The sequence below is a fragment of the Tiliqua scincoides genome, chromosome 16, assembly GCF_035046505.1.
Source record: "Tiliqua scincoides isolate rTilSci1 chromosome 16, rTilSci1.hap2, whole genome shotgun sequence".
NCBI lineage: Eukaryota > Metazoa > Chordata > Lepidosauria > Squamata > Scincidae > Tiliqua > Tiliqua scincoides.
This window is the reverse complement of record NC_089836.1, coordinates 2,958,201-2,979,512: the sequence shown is the minus strand read 5'-3', so window position 1 is coordinate 2,979,512 and position 21,312 is coordinate 2,958,201. Positions and strand designations below refer to the sequence as shown.

The 21,312-nt window shown below is 53.6% G+C and overlaps 1 protein-coding gene across 1 annotated transcript in view; it reads right to left on the bottom strand.

Moving 5' to 3' along the window:
* Positions 1-322: 322 nt before the first annotated feature.
* The window catches only part of NUP214 (nucleoporin 214), a 56,094-nt gene continuing 35,104 nt past the window's right edge, over positions 323-21,312 (bottom strand). Inside the window, exons 27-36 of the mRNA XM_066610752.1 lie at positions 19,873-19,978; positions 19,343-19,398; positions 17,041-18,759; positions 15,750-15,820; positions 15,028-15,181; positions 12,540-12,707; positions 8,343-8,514; positions 6,742-6,875; positions 5,919-5,943; positions 323-771 (exon numbers count right to left, since the gene is read on the bottom strand). Of these exons, the coding sequence (XP_066466849.1) occupies positions 738-771; positions 5,919-5,943; positions 6,742-6,875; positions 8,343-8,514; positions 12,540-12,707; positions 15,028-15,181; positions 15,750-15,820; positions 17,041-18,759; positions 19,343-19,398; positions 19,873-19,978 (2,639 nt within the window). The 3' untranslated portion in view covers positions 323-737. The remainder of the gene's footprint in view (positions 772-5,918; positions 5,944-6,741; positions 6,876-8,342; positions 8,515-12,539; positions 12,708-15,027; positions 15,182-15,749; positions 15,821-17,040; positions 18,760-19,342; positions 19,399-19,872; positions 19,979-21,312) is intronic.

The following is a 21,312-nucleotide window of genomic DNA, read 5'->3' as shown; positions in this document are numbered from 1 at the left end:
AGGAGGACATGGGAGTGAGGATCTTGGGGGTTTCCTCCCCCCCCACCCTCTGATCCAAGGTCTGAAAGACAGCACAGGGTGGAAAGACACCAGTCCCTTTTCGACACCACCCCTCTTCATGGGGCTTCATGCAGCGGCACAGAGCAAGTGGCACACTTGCTATCTTTGGATCGCACAGCTGACGAGACTCCTTGTTGAGTCGGGCTGGCATGCCTCTGCGTTGGGAGGTTAAACGCAAAGAATTCCGAGGTCAACAACTTGCTGTGCGGCAACTTCTATTTATAAACACACACACACACACACACAAACAGGAGGAGGAGCTTGAGAGAAGTACAACACGGTAGAGCGAGACAAGTGTTCCATGCGCTCTAGTGGCCCGTCGCCACATCTTGCGACCATAACACGGCACAGGCATGGAAGCTGAAAGCCGACAAGTGTCTACGGGAACAGCCAAAGGCCAATTTTGTGTCTTGGACACGCACAACTCCGAAAGGAAAGCAGATAAAATAGTTTATTCAAAAGAGGAGGGACAACTCTGTTACAAAAGCAATGTAAAGCACTTCTCGGGAAGCTTTTTTGCTTTCTTTTATACAAAAACAGAAGCTCCAAAAAGAAAGAGGCTCAAAAAAAAAAAAAGAGAAATCTAGACATTTACACGGCAAGGTGTTGCTCCGTCCTATTATAGCAGGGGTGGCTCCAGACTGTCCAATCACGGGGCGGAACGACAGGGCATCTTCTCAGCTTCTCCAGCCGCTAAAGCCGGAGGTGGATCTGAAAGACAAAGAAGTTGCGCAAAGGCACAGGTGAGGGCAGCTTTGTTGGACTGGGCTCAGCCAGTGTGAAGAGTAAGCCTTTGCCAAGCTGAAGACTGGGCTGCAACTGGCTGAGAGAGAAAGAGAGAGAGAGAGAGAGAATCCCAGCCTCAAACTGAAGGAGCCCAGAGGAAGTGCAGTGACAGTAGGCAAGAAGGGATTTAAAGTGCTCATAAGAACAGCCCCACAGGATCAGGCCATAGGCCCATCTAGTCCAGCTTCCTGTATCTCACAGCGGCCCACCAAATGCCCCAGGGAGCATAAGAACATAAGAGCAGCCCCACTGGATCAGGCCACAGGCCCATCTAGTCCAGCTTCCTGTATCTCGCAGCGGCCCACCAAATGCCCCAGGGAGCATAAGAACATAAGAACAGCCCAACTGGATCAGGCCACAGGCCCATCTAGTCCAGCTTCCTGTATCTCGCAGCGGCCCACCAAATGCCCCAGGGAGCATAAGAACATAAGAACAGCCCAACTGGATCAGGCCACAGGCCCATCTAGTCCAGCTTCCTGTATCTCACAGCGGCCCACCAAATGCCCCAGGGAGCATAAGAACATAAGAGCAGCCCCACTGGATCAGGCCACAGGCCCATCTAGTCCAGCTTCCTGTATCTCGCAGCGGCCCACCAAATGCCCCAGGGAGCATAAGAACATAAGAGCAGCCCCACTGGTTCAGGCCACAGGCCCATCTAGTCCAGCTTCCTGTATCTCGCAGCGGCCCACCAAATGCCCCAGGGAGCATAAGAACATAAGAACAGCCCAACTGGATCAGGCCACAGGCCCATCTAGTCCAGCTTCCTGTATCTCACAGCGGCCCACCAAATGCCCCAGGGAGCACACCAGATCACAAGAGACCTGCATCTTGGTGCCCTCCCTTGTCAGCTGAACATAAGAACAGCCCCACTGGATAAGGCCATAGGCCCATCTTGTCACTAAGCAACCTTGTGATCCTTTGCTGACATCCAAAAGCTTGTCTTTTGCTGACATCCAAAAGCTTTTTTTTATGGGATAGCCCATAAACCTGTCCTGCTTGTCCCATAAACACATAAGAACATAAGAACAGCCCCATTAGATCAGGCCATAGGCCCATCTAGTCCAGCTTCCTGTATCTCACAGCGGCCCACCAAATGCCCCAGGGAGCATAAGAACATAAGAGCAGCCCCACTGGATCAGGCCATGGGCCCATCTAGTCCAGCTTCCTGTATCTCACAGCGGCCCACCAAATGCCCCAGGGAGCACACCAGATCACTAGAGACCTCATCCTGGTGCCCTCCCTTGCATCTGGCATTCTGACATAGCCCATTTCTAAAATCAGGAGGTTGCGCATACACATCATGGCTTGTAACCCGTAATGGATTTTTCCTCCAGAAACTTGTCCAATCCCCATTTAAAGGCGTCCAGGCCAGACGCCATCACATCCCGTGGCAAGGAGTTCCACAGACCAACCACACGCTGAGTAAAGAAATATTTTCTTTTGTCTGTCCTAACCTGCCCAACACTCAATTTTAGTGGATGTCCCCTGGTTCTGGTGTTGTGTGAGAGTGTAAAGAGCATCTCCCTATCCACTCTGTCCATCCCCTGCATAATTTTGTATGTCTCAATCATGCTCCCCCTCAGGCGTCTCTTTTCTAGGCTGAAGAGGCCCAAACGCCGTAGCCTTTCCTCGTAAGGAAGGTGCCCCAGCCCCGTCATCATCTTAGTCGCTCTCTTTTGCACCTTTTCCACTTCCACTATGTCTTTTTTGAGATGTGGCGACCAGAACTCAAGGGGCCAGTGCTCAAGGGGCACTTTGAGGGTCAAGGGGCAGCAGAAAAGAAAGGGTGCAGTCATTTGAGGGGATGCCAGGCTAGGCACTCACAGCTATTGCTTGGTGAGGAGCTGGACTAGGCAAACCTCCCTACTTTTCAGTCTAACTTGCCCTACATGGAACGCGATGCGCGCAAAGGGTGGGGAGGAAGACATGACACACCTTCTGTCTTGGAAGGGGAAGACGTGCCACACGTTCTGTCCACGCAAAGGGTGGGGAGGGCACCAGGATGCAGGTCTCTTGTTATCCGGTGTGCCCCCTGGGGCATCTGGTGGGGCCGCTGTGAAGCTGGACTAGATGGGCCTATGGCCTGATCCAGTGGGGCTGTTCGGATGTCTTGAGATGCCATGAATTCAACAAGCTTTCCCCTCTCTTATTGGAACCATTCATTCTGCAGATAGTGGGCCCTGCTTATGTGCAAGCCCGCTTATCCATGGATTTGACCAACTGGGCCTCAGAACCCCCCCCAGACATGACTTCCGGTCATGCCCAGGAGGTGTTCTGAGGTCCACGGAGCGGGCTGCAGGCTGGCATGACCTCAGGAGTGCCCAGCGCAACTCTCCGGTATGCGATTGCAGTGCTCGGCTCCAGCATCTGTGGGAGGATGGCGGGGGGGTGGACCCAATCCCCAGTGGGTGGGGAGGGTGGCGATTGAGGGTCAGCTTTACAAAGAGCAAGGCAACAGGTCTCCTACCCTGAAGAGGAAGAGAAAGGCGGGGTCGGGTCTGACAATGCCAGGAATCGTGGACACTGAGCCTGCAACCCTATGCGTGTTTCCTCGGAAGTAAGCACCCACTGTGTTCTAATGAGGCTTATTCACAGGTACAGAAACGGGTTATGTCAGAATGCCAGATGCAGGGGAGGGCACCAGGATGAGGTCTCTTGTGATCTGGTGTGCTCCCTGGGGCATTTGGTGGGCCGCTGTGAGATACAGGAAGCTGGACTAGATGGGCCTGTGGCCTGATCCAGTGGGGCTGCTCTTATGCTCCCTGGGGCATTTGGTGGGCCGCTGTGAGATACAGAAAGCTGGACTAGATGGGCCTATGGCTTGATCCAGCGGGGCTCTTCTTATGTTCTTAACTACAATTCCCAGGAGGCCTTGCAGGTCTCTTGTTATCAGGTGTGCTCCCTGGGGCGTTTAGTGGGCCGCTGCAAGATACAGGAAGCTGGACTAGATGGGCCTATGGCCTGATCCAGTGGGGCTGTTCTTATGTTCTTAACTACAATTCCCAGGAAGCCTTGCAGGTCTCTTGTTATCTGGTGTGCTCCCTGGGGCACTTGGTGGGCCGCTGTGAGATCCAGGAAGCTGGACTAGATGGGCCTGTGGCCTGATCCAGTGGGGCTGCTCTTAAGTTCTTACAGGCGCACAGGATCACAAGCTGAGGCTTAGTCACAGTACGGAATGGGGATCAGGGTCTTTGGCTGAAGGCGGGTCTCGAGAAGGGATTGGAAAGAAAGAAGGGAGGAAGCATACGGAAGACGTTCCGCAGGCCTTGGGGCAGTGAGGGAGGAAGGGTGGTGGTGTTTAAGGGGCAGAACACCATCGGGTTTGTTTGTGAAGAAACAAATGCTGCAGGGGCAGGGGTATGTCTCCTGTGATGTGAATGGAGAGGTCAGCTGACAGAGGCTGTAGGTAGAGACTCATTTATTTTTCTTCTGAATTGAACTCCTATACGCTTCCGCTAGACTCCCCCCCCACACCATCATGTCCTCTCTTGCATTCCTCTGGACCGCTCCACCCCTCTCGGTCTTCTTGTCAAGGGCCAAAGCGGCCCCTGCCTTCCTTTTCCAGGCCTCTGTGACCTCTACCCTTCCTGCTGTGCCTGGCTAACATGTGGGTGACACAGCTAGGGTGGTGACCGTCTGTGGGGCAATCCCGCATGCCCACAGCTTCCCTGGCTGGGCTCTCCTCCCCCAATGCAGCATTTCTCTCTCTCTCTCTCTCTCTCTCACTTCTTTTGCTCCCCACACCCTTGCTTATTTGCTGTTGGCTGCCAGGCATATGGGAGCTTGCTTGATTTCTGGGAGTGACAAGGGCACCTCCTGCCCCTACCATATTAGCTCCCCAAGGACTCTCTCAGTGCAGAAGGCCCTAGGGGAGCATGATCTTTTCTTAACTGTGTGCAGTTTGCACCTACAGGATACAGTGGGCCTTTGGTATCTGTGAGGGGGGGGGGATCTGTTCCAGGACTCCCCCTCGTGGACACTAAATTCTGTGGGGGGAGGGGGGAGCCTGCCCTGGCACAAGTACCTTCAGGCCCTCCAGGTGTGGGCTCAGGATCCGCAGATATTCAAATCCACGGATGCCAAGCCCGCTGGCGACGGCACACTGTACAGAGTCACGGGGCAACTTAGAGGAGACTTTCCTGCTTCGGTTTTAGCAGCCAAACAGTAGGGTGAATCAGCCTGGGTCCTTTCGGGAGCCTGGTCCAGGAAGACACCCACATTGGTGCAGTCTAATGGCAGACGTATCCTTTGGCCAGCCCAGCCCATTCACCAACATCAGCTAGATCGAGGGTGCCAAACATTCAGTGGGCTGAATAGCATTCCTGGCACCTGCTGGAGGGCCGGAAGTGACGTCATCAAGCAGGAAGTGACATCATGAAGCTGGCCAGAAACAAGCACTTGGTTCTTAAATAGGAACTCGTTCGCTGCAAATGGCAGAAGAGAATGTGTGCTCTCCCAGTGCCTTGACAGCACCTCCCTCTCTCAGCCCCTTCCCCTGTAGCTTCCCCTTACCTTCCAAGGCCTCCTTTTTCCCCCTCCCAGAGTCTCAACAGAAGCGGCGCTGCTGAAAGGGTTGCTGACAGCCCAATTTTCACGGGAGGGGGGCAGTTGAGAGCTTCCTGGGGCCGGATCCGATCTGTGGGCCTTCCTTTTGACACCCCTGCGCTAGATGTTTCCTTGCCACCACAGGAGAGGATCCTTTCTCCTAGTAAGCACCATGGCCTTTGCTTACTCAGGAGAGAGCTGCTTTTGCAGAGTGCCATTCCCACCTGTCCTGGGGTCTCCCCACCCACCACGAAGTGCTCCAAGAAGCCACCCAGTAAGGGTCTCATTTAAATAGGCAGAGGAGCGGATTTCCCAGGAAGGATCAGCGCAGCGGCGAACGAGGAAGGCTGCGGCAGAGGCCCTAAGCTTCTCATTAAGGCTATTACAGGATAAATGAACGCACGAACAAAGGCAGAACATTCTCCTCCCGCTTCCAAATTCAACTGGGATTAGCATTTTTAATATTTCACGCTGAAAGAAGCTCCCTTGCACTGACACACACAAGCTTATGAGAGGTGGGAACTTACGCATTAGGAGATCCAAAACCAAACCCTGTAAGGAAATAAAAGCAAAACAGAAAAAGGGTTATGATTGAAGCTTATTTATTTAAAGGACTTCCATCTTGCTTTCTACCCCCCCCCCCAGAATACAGAGCGCGGAAAGCAGCTTAAAATATGAAGCTACAGCAACAGGGAAACTGTATTCAAAAGGGTATAAAAGAGAATGCTGAAATGAAAAAGTGACTGTGTCAGTCCCAGCAATTGTAACTATATCTAACAACATCTCTTGTGCAGGTTCAGCTACTGAGTGAGAGAATGGAAAATGCTGGCTGACATACCTCCAAAATGAGACAAGTAAAACAGGCGGTAATTAAGAGTAAACAGATGATAATAGCTAACACACATTCTGGCTTCAGAGGTGTACTTTTCTTCTTCCATGTTTACATGTAAAAGGGTTTACTCGCAGGAAAAGCACAGGCGCAGTGGGTCCTCTTTATCCGAAGGTTTGACCCACTGCGGGTTCTGAACCTGCGCCTGTAGGACCCACAGAGGACTCCGGTCACGCCTGGAGGTGCTCTGTGAACGCACTAACAGTATCTGCGGATCTCAGTATCCACAGAAAGTCTGGGAACGGATATAGGATTCCGATATGGGATTGCAGCCTTATTGTGCACCGATAATGCTTTCTGGGACGGCAGGGTCATTATAACCCTTTTACAGGGAGAGGAGGCAGAGCAAATAAGGGGAGACGGGGCCGCCAAGCTACTGACCCACTAATCAAGGCTTGGATCAGGTAAGCGCTGGTCCCTTTCCCAAAGGCATTCCGTTCTCGATCGCCAAGACTTCTTACCTCCTCCGCTCGTTCCAAAGCCGGAGAATCCGCTGCTCTGCGTGCCGAAAGCGGGTGCCGGCTGAGAGAGGGAACCAAAGGTATTCTGACCTGCCAGGGTGCCGAACGATACGGTGCTCGCTGTCCCACCGAAGCTGTGCGCCGGAGAGAAACAACACCATCGTCAAGGGTGTGCCGGGAGCAGCCCAGCTGGATCAGGGCAGACGCCCACCTAGTCTAGCATCTTCCCCAAAGCTCCCCTCCAGTTGTCTCTGGGACACCCCCAAGCAGGAGATGAAGGCTACAGTCCTCTCCTGCAGCTTGCTTTGACAATCAAAACTAGCATTCAGGGGATAAACTACCTACACAAACCTATACCTACCTATACCTTTCCTATACCTATACCTAAACCTACCTATACCTTTCTTTGCATACATTTCAAGCACCTCCACCAAGTCTCTTTCCCACCCTGGCAAGTTTTTTTTTGGGGGGGGGGGGAAACCTTGACACTGGGGTCATCTTGCCCTCTCTGTGCACAAAGCCAGACATTTAGTCTTCCCCATGAAACTGTAAGGCAGTTGTCCCCTTGTATGACAGAAGGGGGCTTGCTTAGGAATGGCTTTGGGTAAGGGCTATGCTAGTCCTCTGCCCCAAGGCAATTCCAGATACTGAGTTTTATCTGCACAGCCTTGTTCTCATTGCTGCAAACTTAGGGGGGTTTGGGGTGCTCAGGCTCTCGAACCCTAAAGCCCTCAAGGCCCCCCCCCCGTCCAGTAGTACTGCCACCACCTTGTATGTGCCAGTGCCTCAGTCCAGGAACACTGAGACCCTCTAGGCTTAACTCTATCCCTCGCAGGCACTGAGCTCTTTCTCCAATTAAAGCTTCAGTCCTCAAGTTACTAGACCTCAATGAGCACTCGGCAGCTTGCTGAACGGCTAGGCAGGATTCTAAACCCTGGTTCCCAACAGACAACGGAAGAGCTTAGTAAAAGGTATTTTAGTTTAAGTACATAAGGTTACAGTAAGGCAGCAAATGCTAGAGGCATAAACATCTAGGAAACACATCAGCAATAAAATAATAAAGCTAGCTGGCTATCTCTATTAATCCCTATCTTTCACCTGGGTCAGTTACTCTGGTAGATCTTCTAGCTCCAGGGCTACCTATGAGGCCAGGTGCCCATGTTGGACAATGGAGCTCCAAGTGTGCAGGATGTTGGACAGAACCTTCTCAAAGTTGGCCTGGTTGCTAACCCCTCATAGTTCTTTACCCCTCCCAACTGGAGAGCCACAGCTGCACTCAACCACACTTGATAAGCCGCCTCTCTGTCTACTAAGGTGCTAAACATTCCAACGGGTTGTAATTCTCGTTGTCTGTCCTTTCTGGCCAGCAAAGGAGAGACAACAATCCTTTTGTTTATTTACTCACATTCCTGCAGCCGGGAACTGCTAGCAACTTCTCAGTTAGTGTGGTTCAGGCTTCTACCGCCAACCTAGGCCTAACATGTACATATTCATGACACTCATCTAGCACTTTCCTTTGCCTGTTTCTTGATCACACAGGAGAGCAACCAAGCGCGTGTGCGTAGGTGGAAAGAGTGGCCGAGAAGCTCTCGGTGGCTTACCCAAATCCTCCAGCACTGGCCGCCGCCGTCCCCTCGCCGAAGACTTTGCCTCCCGTCGAACCCAGAGGGCTTGAAAAGGCTGGGGCTGAACCGAATGCTGGCACCCCTCCGAACCCCGGGGACCCCCCAAAAGTGGGAGGGCTGCCAAACACAGGAGCAGCCCCGAAGCCACCTGAGCAAAACAGAGGCAAGAAAAAAAGGGGGGGGGGAGACAAAAAACAAGAAGACAAGTCAACAACAAAAAAACAGACGGAGAAAGATAGAAGAGGGAAAAATGAGTTAGCAGGCCTGGAGAAGCGAGCTGGGCTGCTCTGTTGCGCAGAGGGACTGAAGAAGAGCCCCGGTTGAGCACCCCAAGGGCGACATGCTCCATCCTAGAACAGGAAAACGTGCAACAGAGAGGCGCAAATGGGGATTTGTTGGGTGAGCATCTCCGATTCCAAGCACTTGAGAGCAAATCGAGTGCGGACAGGGGGGGGGCAGGCGGACGGGGCAGGCTTCCCTCTTGGGGGGTGCCCAAATCTAGCCCGCCAGAACTCTCTGCAATGGGGGGAGGTGAGGAGTTGAACGTGGCCCGGCCCAGGAAGCAAAGGGGCGGACAGGTGGGTGGGAGGGAGCCCCCTTTGCCCACGAGTCTTAGGCCTCAGCCAGGCTCTGGGGAGAGCAAGCAAGGATCGCTCCGCTGTTAAAAAAAAAAGGACGCACAAGCAGACCGCCTTCCAGCCATCCATTCATACGCAGCGGTGTCTGAATGAAATCTCGGCCTCCCACCCGCAAGGGAGAGGCCAGACGCTTGAAAAAAAGCAAATCAGCAAGAACCACCACCAGCCCCCGCCATTCCCCGCTCCCCAATTTGCACGGGCAAAGAGAGACCAGGGGGAGAGGAGGTGGGGCTCTCCCTTCTCCCGCATCCTCGGAAGCACTTACTGCAAAAGGAGTGACTCGCTTCTGCAAGCATGGCCTTCCAAGAGGAATCCCTTTGACATGAATCAAGCAGGCCTGCGGGAGCCTGCGTGAAAAGCCGCAGCCGGCAGCCCTCTGCAGAAGCGGGCCGTCGCCACAGCGAGCGGTTTTGCTTGTGTTGCCAGGAGAAGCGCAGCCATCTCCAGAGCGGCTGAGCATCGCACCCTAGAGGCAGCCGGCAGGTCTGTTCCGGGCAGCTCGGGGAGCAAGGCCGCATCACGGCAAGGACCAAATCCCTTATACAGAACCCGCTGCTCAGAGCTGGCCTCCTGCCAGAAGGACCACCCCACCGGCTTGAGCCCGAGGCCTGGCTACTGCACCAACCCGTCCCTGCTCTATGGTCATCTAGGAGCTTCTGATAGACCAACAGGGCATGGAGGCAACAGCTAGACCCCCTGCTCCCTGTCAAGCTCTCCCTAGAGATGCAGCTTCTGAAACTGAAGTTCCATTGAAGCCTGGATTGGCTCACAGCTCCCTCAACTGATCTAACCCCCCTTTTAAAAACTGTGCGAGGCCACCGTCTCATCTCGCATAAACTTGTGCCTTGCACTGGGAAAAGGCCTTCTTTCCCCTTGTTGCGGGTCCATCATTCAGCGGGTTTTCCTACTTAATACAGTCAGACCCTGGTATCCGCGGGGGTTCTGTTCTGCAATGCATTCTGGGAGAAGCACGGGACCTCCGCGTGGTCCAAAGCGGGTCTTCCGGTCCTAAAAACGGCTCAAGCCATGCAATGAGAGGAATCCCAGTTTCGGTGCTTTATTTTCCTTTTTAAAGGCATTTAAATTTGGACCCCGGTGTCCGCTGGGATCCGTGGTGAATCAAACCCACGGGTGCCAGACCCACAGATGTTGGGATCTGACTGTAAATACGACAGCTTCGACTTATAAAGAAAAGGGGGTCCTGACCCCCTTTTGTCAACTGGCCCCACCCTTTCATTTCAAGATTCCAAACCTGACTTACAGCCCTTCTAAAGGGGGCACAAAAATAAACACACTGCATATTTCTTTTTAAAAACCAGCAAGCGACAAAAATATAGTGGTTAACCTCAAACAGCAAAAGGGAAGGCGGGGAGTCATCATCAACCCGGCGGAGCGGGGGCTAACATAGCAAACGGCGGGGTGGAACAAAAAGATAGACTGGCGACAGACACTCCTTTTCGCATGTGACTGGGGCTGCGTTTTAATACCCGGGGTGAAATTCCAGTCTGGGCCAATGTAACAAGATACCACCTGGTTGGGCAGACACAACCGTCTGGAAAAAAAAAATTAAAAAGAGGTCCAACTGAATTATTTAGCACAGATCAGGTAACCGGTTGCTTTTTCGGTCCAAACGTCACTGGCGTTTGGCCTCCAAGCTCGGTGGAACCTCTTGCACGCCGTAAAGCGGAGAGGACGTGATAACAGGAGGCATCGAGATGAAGACAGCAGGATAAAAGCAAAGTCTCTCCCCGCCGCTACCCAAGGTGGGGGCCTGAACTGTGGTGTCACCTCAGCCTTAAAGCCAGACAGTAAATGGGCTGGAGGCGTCTATGCTGCAGGAGAGTCTGCCCCAGTAGTTTCTGCTGCAATCTGAAGTTGCTTTGACACCCACTGTGTCCTCGCCTGGGCAACCCCTCCTACTTTCTGCCCTCAAGGCGACAAGACCACAGACTCGAGACCTTGTCTCCTTTTTCTTCCCGTGCTGTTCCCGTGCTGTGTTTAGTGACCAGCCTGAGCAAGCGTGCCGTGGAATTCCAAGCGCTTGCTCACAGTATTGTGGGCTGCTCGAAACCGGTCCTGATAAAAAAAAGGTACTGCACCAGAGATCCTCCAAGCAGCGCACCCATGCGCCGAGCTGTTTACAACCCAACCTCAGGTGCTTGGCTGCCTCCACTTTCTTTCGAGGCTCAGGTCCGCCCGGTTGCATCCTAAAGGAGAGAGGATGCAGAAGCGGAGCATCCTAAAGGAGAGACAGTCCACTGGAGGCTTGGGCTTCATAAGAACATAAGAACAGCCCCGCTGGATCAGGCCATAGGCCCATCTAGTCCAGCTTCCTGTATCTCACAGCGGCCCACTAAATGCCCCAGGGAGCGCACCAGATAACAAGAGACCTGCAAGGCTTCCTGGGAATTGTAGTTAAGAACTTAAGAACAGCCCCGTTGGATCAGGCCATACGCCCATCTAGTCCAGCTTCCTGTATCTCACAGTGGCCCACCAAATGCCCCAGGGAGCACACCAGATAACAAGAAGACCTGCAAGGCTTTCTGGGAATTGTAGTTAAGAACATAAGAACAGCCCCACTGGATCAGGCCATAGGCCCATCTAGTCCAGCTTCCTGTATCTCACAGCGGCCCACCAAATGCCCCAGGGAGCACACCAGATAACAAGAGACCTGCAAGGCTTTCTGGGAATTGTAGTTAAGAACATAAGAACAGCCCCACTGGATCAGGCCATAGGCCCATCTAGTCCTGCTTCCTGTATCTCACAGCGGCCTACCAAATGCCCCAGGGAGCACACCAGATAAGAGACCTCCCTTGAAGAGGCTTCGGAAGAGTAGCTTTGGCCAGCCCCCTCCCCATCTCCCACTGCTTTCAGAGGTGCCTCCATCTTTCTCTACCTCTCCTTCCACCTTTCAAAACTGCACATGCATTTCCACAGCTCCGATGACTGGGCCATCCAGTCCAGCTTCCTGCCTCTCACAACAGCTGACCAGATGCCTCGGGGAACACACAAATCAAGAGACCTGTATCCTGGTGCCACTCCCTTGAAATCTGGCATTCAGTGGTAGCCCTCCTCAAACCAGGAGGTGGCATAAAGCCAAGGGTGGCTTGTAACCGGTGATGAACCTTTTCCTCCAGAAACCTGTCCAATCCCCTTTTCAAGGCATCTAGGCCTTCAGATGCCATCACCACATCCTGTGGCAAGGGGTTCCACAGACGAATGACACGCTGGGCTAAGAAATATTTTCTTTTGTCATTTCTAACTCCCCCTGACAATTTTAGTGGACGCTCAGTTTTTATCAGTGTGCACAACCGGCGGGAAAAGAAGAGAAACCTGGCCACTCACTTGCTCCACCCTTTTGCCCGCTGGGTCCCATCTTGAACGGGTTGGGAGGTAGGCCCCAACTCTTGACAAGTCGATGACAGTATAGCACAACTGTTTCTGAAAACATGTGGCCCGATTCCGTGTGGGGAGGTGAGCCTACGCAAAACCCTTCCCACTGTGGCGCAAAGATGCAAAATGGATGTGCCGTTACCTGTTTTGGTTGGGCTGGAGAAGCCAAAGCCCTGAGAGGCCACGCTTCCTCCGCCAGAACTGAAGGTCCCCGTCTGCTTCTGATCCCCATAGGAGGTTGTGGGGTTGGGAGAAGAGGTGTTGAACCCAAACGCCTTCGCTCCGCTGTTTCCAAAAAGGGTCGATGTATCTGAGCAGGGAGAAAGCAGACTGCATCAGGGACACTTTCCTAACCCCAAAAGAAGGTTAAAAGTTTTGAACGGCGTGGAGCCGGTGAGATCTTATGTTGCTGGGTATGCCATCAGATCCCTGGTCAGTTGACTGTGGTATTATCAAAATGGACTGGCAGTGTTTCAGACCGGGGTCTTTCCAAGCCGTATCTGAAGCTGCCGCCAGGGGTGGAACCCACTCACTCACTCACACCAAGCAGAGGCTCAACCACAGATATAACTGCCTCTTCTGCTTAAGAGAGCTTATCAGTATCTGAGGGCTTATAAAGAGCTGCTCAACTACGGTGAGCAAGCATCACCCCAGGTGACCAGCAAATGGACAGGAAGCTGGCTTCTTCTTTAAGCGTGTACTGCAAGTGTGACTCATCTATAGAGCTGCTATAAGCTCTCTCTCTGTCACACTTAATCAAATGCCACAAATCCCTGGCTGATGCTTAGCTAACTAAAATATTACAGCCCAGAAAGAAAGGTGCTCGACTTGTAGGTTCTAGAGATCTAGTTCCAAGAGTTAGAAGCACAAACCCATGCACGTCTACATAGAAATGAGTGCCACTTTCCAAGCGGGGCTTGCTCCCAGCACACAGTGCAAGCTGGCAAGCTAAATTTGGACTGCAGGCGAACTGGAAATAAGGGTCTATATCAGGGGTGTCCAAAGTTTTTGGCAGGAGGACCACATTGTCTCTCTGACACTGTGTCGGGGGCCGGGGGGGGGGGAAGAATTAATTTACATTTAAAATTTGAATAAATTTACATAAGTTTACATAAATGAATATATTAAAGATGAACTTATATGAACGAATGAAGGTCTTGCAATAGCTCAAGGCCTATAAAAGGCCTTGCACAAAGCAAGGCTGGCCTTTACTTTGCTGCTGCTACTGCATCACAGAGTGAAACAGCAAGCAGTGGAGGGAGCCCTCATCCCACAGCTCACGCGAGAGGTCAAACAGTCGCCCTCAAGCTGTGTCGGGCCAGTGTGGGCCCCAACAAATCTCCAGAGGGCCAGAGGCTCATTGGAGACTGGGGGCTCCCTAAGGGCCGCATTGAGAGGCCTCAAGGGCCGCAAGTGGCCCCAGGGCCGGGGTTTGGGCACCCCTGGTCTATATAGTAACAGCCCATATCTAACGGAAGACAGCTGCTGGAAAGCTCAAGAAGCTCCTCACGATGGGCAATATCTGGCTCAGCCTCCTGCCTCCAACCTTAGCTATCTAGATCAACGTTTGTCCCAAGCTCTACCGCTTTCCCTGGTCCACCTGCTGGGAGTAACTGGTGATGATGCTATCACCAGTTACTTCCGGATTGGGAGGCCAAATGTGACACAACCAACACCAGTTAGGGCGGACGGAAGGGGTTTTGAGAGCTCTCACCCTGAAGCTCTGCCCCCCAAGCCAAGCCTCCTACGCTTGCCACGTCACATTGCCGGTCTCACTGCCAGCTGGCAGGGGTCTGGGGATCCCAGGCTTACCGCCGGGGACCACCTCAAGCACCCCCAGTGGTCCGGAGCGCCACTGATGGAGAAACACTGACCTAGATGCAAGAAGTGTCCTGCTATCTGCCCGCTGCACCTATCACATGCTAAATTAAATTACTGCTGTGATTTAGGGAAGAGCTGCCTGGCTTTGGATGAGTTTGTCTCTATAACAGACCCTGGTTTCTGGCTTACAGGAAGGAATAAGCTTGTCAACGGGAAGCCCATGGAAAATTCAGGGCCAAGGCACAGAGAGATGCTACCAAAGCATTTCACCTGTTAAGGGATTGGGCCACGGGGGCATGCACTCTCCTGACCTTCTCTTTTAACCGAGGTAAATGTCCTCATCCCCCAACCTTAAAGCTTCTGCCCACCTCAGCTGAGGCTAACCAGGAAATACCAATGTTGTTCACCAGGATCTAAATGCAGACCTGATGGTGCGAGGTGAAAATTCTACCAAGACAGGCTCATTCATATGTATAAGAACATAAGAGCAGCCCCACTGGATCAGGCCATAGGCCCATCTAGTCCAGCTTCCTGGATCTCACAGCGGCCCACCAAATGCCCCAGGGAGCATAAGAACATAAGAACAGCCCCACTGGATCAGGCCATAGACCCATCTAGTCCAGCTTCCTGTATCTCACAGTGGCCCACCAAATGCCCCAGGGAGCACACCAGATCACAAGAGACCTGCATCCTGGTGCCCTCCCTTGAAGCTGCCACTTGAGGGGTGAACATACACGTGTGAACCCCAGGAAGTAAAAACACTCTCAAAAGGCACAATGACCACAGATTACTTTCAATTATATACTTACTCTGGGGGGCAGACGAGCCAAAAGTCCCACCGGCTGAACCGAAAGGGTTTTTATTGGCCGCCTCTTGGCTTGGCTTTCCTCCAAGGCCGGTGAAGAAGCCACCCCCTCTGCCCCCGCTTCCAGAACCAAAGAGACCCCCGCCAGGGGTGGGCTGCTGTAAGAGGGAGAACAAGGTAATGAGAAAGAAGAAACGCTCTTTGCTAGAGAGAGAGAGAGAGAGAGAGAGAGAAAGACTCTCTTGGACACTTGTGCTTAAGGACCATCACAGGAGCCTCTGTCAAAATGGGGTGGGCCCCAGATGTGGGCCACAACTCAAACGCAGGCCAGGTTGCAGCTGTGCTACCGTCAGCCAATGAGCTTTGGGCTCAAAGCCTGGCAGTCCGAGGTGAGGACAGTCCCAGCAGAGAATCCGCCTTTGGAATCAACACACGAACAGCTCCTCTGGAAACAGGTCGATTGTTGGATTAGGTCTGGCTCAGCTCCTTGATGGATCAGGCCTAATCTAGCGCTCCGTTTCCCACTGTGGGAAGATGCCTTTGGGAACCCCACAAAGCAGGGCACAAAGACAACAGCTCTCCCTTTCCTTCTTGCCCCCCCCCCCGACTGCGTGTCCCTGGAACTGACAGCAGTGCCAAACCTGCTCTTGGGAAGAACCAGCAACTGCACAGAGGCAGTGTCCCCAATCCCTGTAGCTTGCTGATAGAAGTTTCTGAAAGATTTACCTGGCCAAAGACACTAGTGCTGGTGTTGGCTGCTTGCCCAAACACAGAACCCGTGTTGCTGGAACCAAATGCTGGGAAAAAAAAAGGGAGGGAGATGGAAGGAAGAGACACAGAGAGTACTTTAGTGCGTGCAGTAAGACAGTTGCCACTTTCGAACCAGAAGGGATCTTGACCGCTTCTTAACTTCAGCTATGGCAAAGGCTTGTATCTGGGGCGACGTGTTCCTCACGCCCGGCGTGCAATGGTTCAAAAGGAGCTTTTTAAAAGCAGTTACTGTATTACGGCCTTGAAGCTCTGCAAGTTAAGAGGGTTCTCTTAACTTCAAGGCCCTCCACATACTGAAAATTTACTTCCGGGAGGAGCAGAAAAACACAACGAGAAAAACGGCAAAACAAAAGCTTCGGGGCAGGCTCAGTTCTCCCGTGCAGACTGGGGAAAAAATAATCCCCCTTTAAGGTTTCAAAATTGTATTCAAACAAGTAATATTTCTGAATATTATTTATGGCTTTTCAACCGCCGCCAAAATGTTTACAAAATCGTTTGTGTATCGCAGTTGGCAACCTTCAGTCTCGAAAGACTCTGGTATCGCGCTCTGAAAGGTGGTTCTGGAACAGCGTCTAGTGTGGCTGAAAAGGCCGATTCGGGAGTGACAATCCCTTCCACACCGGGAGCAAGTGCAGTCTGTCCCTGGTCTGTCTCCCTGGCTATGGGGCTTCCTTCTCTGCCTCTTTGCCTCAGACTGTTGGCCAAGTGTCTCTTCAAACCGGGAAAGGCCATGCTGCACAGCCTGCCTCCAAGCGGGCCGCTCAGAGGCCAGGGTTTCCCACCTGTTGAGGTCCACTCCTAAGGCTTTCAGATCCCTCTTGCAGATGTCCTTGTATTTGCGTATCAAGATAAATAAAAAGACAGGCCCAGGCTTAAGACGTTTTAAAGGCATCGCACGTGAGCTCAGAAAGACTTTATCTAGGCAGGCTGCAGAGCTATCCAGAGGGCTCTGCGAGGAGATCAGAGGGGGCCATGGAGCTATGAGTGTGGTGGTGGCGTTGAGGGCCACATTTTAAGTGTGGACAAACTGCACTACAATTTTCAGATGGCTGCAACACACCCCACTTAACATGGCCTTTGTTGTAACTGCGATGGTTGCAGTGAAGGCACACTAAGAACCCTCAAAAGTTGGGTACCAGCTTGCCCAGCTCAGTGTATACATGGAGCTTGGCAGGCCATAACAGCATCTGCTCAAATAAACCCACAAGCGACACCGCTGCCTTCGTTTCACTGCACGCACCCTTACCTGACGCTTGGCAGAAGTTGAACCCAGTCGAAGATATCGGAGTGGTTGTCGTGGCGCTGCCAAACAGCGCCCCTCCCTGCCCAAAGCCAGCGGTCTGTCCGAATGCAGGGGTGCCACTCTGTCCAAAGAGCCCGCCGCCGGTGGCCGCCAGCTGTCCAAAAGAGAAGGAACTGGTCGTGTTGGTGCTGGAAAGGGCGCCGAAGACGTTCCCGCTGCTCGAGGCCGGGGCAGCGGAAGATGAGGCTTGGCCGAAGGCCGGCGTGGCACCAAAGGCGGCCTGGCCGAACGTGAAGCTGCTGGACGTGCTTGCCGGCTGGCCGAAAGCTGGAGCTTGGCCAAAGGTGGGCTGACCAAATCCGGCGGTGCTGGCCGTGCCAAAGCCAGGCGCGCTGAATCCGGCGGTGGTTCCCTGGGTGGTGCCCGCTGCGGCAGACGCCGGGGGAGCGGCGGACTGGCCAAATGGAGAGGACGCCGTGGTGACGGCGGAGATCTGGCCAAAGACGGGGAGGGCAGAAGGGGTTGTTGCGGCGGCGTCCGTGGTGGGCTGGGCAAACACCGAGCCGGAAGTGGCACCGGTGGGCTGGGTGAACACAGCAGGGCTGGCGGTGGAGACCGTGAAGGCGGAGGTAGCTGTGGCCGGCGCAGAGATCGACGTACTTGGGGGGCAGGAGGAGGGGAGGGTGCTGGGTACTTCCAGAGGCGGCGAAGCGGTGCTGGATGGCGCTGCGGTCGCTGGAGGAGGTTGGTCTGGAGGGGGGACGGCGGGAGCTGCCTCGGCCTCCACATCGCTAGGGGCAGCCGTGGAAATTACATCCGTCACGGAGACTCCTGGCGCAGCATCGTGGCTTGTGACGGCATCCACCTCGCCGTGCAAAGCAGGGGGCTTCTGCGGAGGCTCCGACGTCTGCACAGGTGTGGCGGCCACAAGTGCGCCCGCGTCGCTTTGAGGCGGCTTTTCAGAAGCAGGGCCGGGTTTGGCCTCCGCCTCACCTTTCCCCGCCGGCGCAGGTGCGGCCGTCGAACTCAGCAGACTGCCGAACGAAAGGGGTGCCGACGCCGAAAGGGGCAGCGAGGAAGAGGACGCTGGGGAGGCGTTTGTCGGTGGGATCCCGAACGCAAAAGCGGGCTTGGCGCTGGCCGAAGGCATGCCGAAGCCGAAGACGTTGGGCGACCCCGTGCCGACCAACTGGATGTTACCGAAGACGGCGCTGGGGCCGACGGCTGCGGACGCGGCGCTGGTCGTGGCAACCGAGGGGACCGCGGTCTCTGTCGGTTTGCTGGCTTGCAAAGAACCGCCAAGAGGAAACCCAGAGGGCGCCGCGGTCGGTTTCGGCGGCTGCCCCCCAGGGGCGTTGGCAGGGGGAGGTTTCGGAGGGCTGGCCTTGGCGTTCTCATCGGCTTGCCCGACTCTTAACCCGGAGAAGCTGCCAAGAGTCTCCCCGGCGGCGGGCGTCTGAAACACCTGGTCGCCCTGTTTCAACGGCAGGCTCTCCCAGGGGCTCGGGGCTGCCAAGGAAACCGAAGCGGGGGCTGTGGTCGCCTGGCTGCTGGCCTGGCCCGGCTCTCCAGCGCTGCTGCTGGTCACGGAGGTGGCCAAAAGGCCGGATGGTTTCGCGGACCCAAAAGCAAACGAGCTCTCCGGAGGGGTTCCGAACGACCCGCTCCCGCCGAGGGAGGGGTCAGGCTGGCTTGGCTCTTTTCCGAGGGTCGTCGTCACTACTAACAAGGCACAAGGAAAAGCAGTGAATTTTAGAAGAGAGCCCTAACGGATTATCTTTCTCAAACTAGCATGCAGAGGTCTCCAATGAGTAAGGTGGGCTTTGCTATGTAGAGCTAGGCCTCTTCCCAATCTGTACGCCACCAAGAAATCAAGCACATCTTTTTTAAAGACACCCCTTAAGCCCTCGTACACTTCAAGTACCCACCCTCAGAGAACGGAGTGCCCTGTCGCCCCCCTGAATGCTTCAGTGCTCTGGTCGTGCCTCCATCCAATCTATCACTCTCCTGAGGGTGGGTGGGACTGGATTAGTTAATCAAACCTGATGCAGACGTGTAGCCGAACCACAGGCCCAAAGGTGCAGCTATCTGTTACACCCCTGAATGAGTCGCCGTCCTGAATGGCCACGTCCCTTTCCAGTTCATCTCTGCCAGGGGTGAGCTGGTTTGGCGGGGTTGCGATCAAAAAGGCCATCGCTAAATTTTGCAACACGCAGGAGAACTGCCCCCCCCGCCCCAGTCCTGCCCACCACCCTTCTCAGACACTTGGTCCTGGGTGTCCTTAAGCGGGGTACATAAAACTTACCTTGCAACGCAGAAGAGTTCGGGGACGAGGCGACTGCAGTGAAAGAGAAGCTGGGCCTAGAGTTGGAGAAGTTAAAATAGATTTATTTCGTCTTCACAGGCTGCCAGTCAGATCCCGAGCGCCATTCACGTGCCCCTGATGTTATTCCGGACCAAATACTGCCCCCCCACCTTATAATATGCCATCTACAAATGGACTGTGGCCCAGTTTTGATGGCCAATTAACCACAGGAATTGTTTAAGAGTTGGCTTAATTATTCACAGAGCCATACTAGGAGGTTTCTTGCCCCTTAAAACGTGGCCATCCTTTCGTCCTTTGCGGCTGCTTAAACCTTAAAACTGCCTCCCCCTTCTCCTGAAGCTAACCAAATGCAGATCACCCCTCTCCCTCGGCTGTCTTCCCCGGGGCCGGATTTTCAGACCGAGAGCTCTCTGCCCCAAGGATCTCACATCTCATCGGCACACTAAAGCATGGTGCACGTCAATGGCAAATTGGAGCAAGATGACCAAAAAATACTGAAAAGTACAGACCCAGAGGAGGTGAAGGCAAAGGCTTTGTTGAACGGGACTGTAGTCACTGGGGTGGGTGCTGGAGCGGCGGAGGTCACGGCTGCCGTAGTCTTTGGTGGCCCTTGTCCTAGGATCGAAACAGTGAGAATGGGGTGTGTGTGTGAATCAAATGCGCTCATATATCAACAGATGAGAGGCAAAAAAGGCACTCGCTGTGCCGTCTCCCAATCTTGTGGCAGTGAGTTCCACAGATTAATGACCAACTGTGTGAAGAAGTCCCTCCTTTGGCCTGTCCTAAATCTCCTCTCAATTGGTTTCATGAGATGACCCTCCCTCTCCAGTGCTAGTCTTGCAAGAAAAACCAAATTTAAACAAAAACACTATATCCATTCTCTACAGTGGTTCCCCAACTTTTCAGCAGCGGGACCCACTTTTTTGACACGACACTCCATCAGGACCCACCAAGGTTGACCAGACTTTGGGAAAAAAAAAAGGAGATCTAAAAAGAAATATTTTATTTATTTATTAGAATAACCGGAAAAAAGGACCCTCAAAGATTTATTTCCCTACACTCACTCACACATACATGTTGGCAACCTTCAGTCTCGAAAGACTATGGTATTGCGCTCTGAAAGGTGGTTCTGGCACAGCGTCTAGTGTGGCTGAAAAGGCCAATCCGGGAGTGACAATCCCTTCCACACCGGGAGCAACTGCAGTCTGTCCCTGGTCTGTCTCCCTGGCTACGGGCCTTCCTTCTTTGCCTCTTAGCCTCAGACTGTTGGCCAAGTGTCTCTTCAAACTGGGAAAGGCCATGTTGCACAGCCTGCCTCCAAGCGGGCCGCTCAGAGGCCAGGGTTTCCCACCTGTTGAGGTCCACTCCTAAGGCCTTCAGATCCCTCTTGCAGATGTCCTTGTATCGCAGCTGTGGTCTACCTGTAGGGCGCTTTCCTTGCACGAGTTCACCATAGAGGAGATCCTTTGGGATCCGGCCATCATCCATTCTCACAACATGACCGAGCCAACGCAGGCGTCTGTCACATACACACATGTATTTCCCTACACTCACACAACCCCTGGGTTGTGGGCACACCGCTTGCTCTCGCCACACAGGAAGTGTAACAGGTGCCAGCAATGGGAACGACCACCAGATACAACTGGTGAGTGACGCTAAGCAAGACAGCCCACCCCCGGGGGCTACCCCTGGGGGAGGGAGAAAACGAGGCCCACCGCCTCAGGTCCCGGAAGGTAATAAAATTTGGACGGCTCGCAAAAGCAACCAAGAGATCTTAGAGGCAAGCGTGTCTTTGGAAGCCGTCACCATAACAACCGGCTTGAAATGTAACGTGACAACCGGCGTTCAAAGGAGAAGCCCCATCAGATTCTGGCACCTGACATTTGCAGCCTGCTCAAGGTTTGAAGGAGGTGCTGCTACGAGGTTGTCTCCCAGGGTTAGTCTGTCTA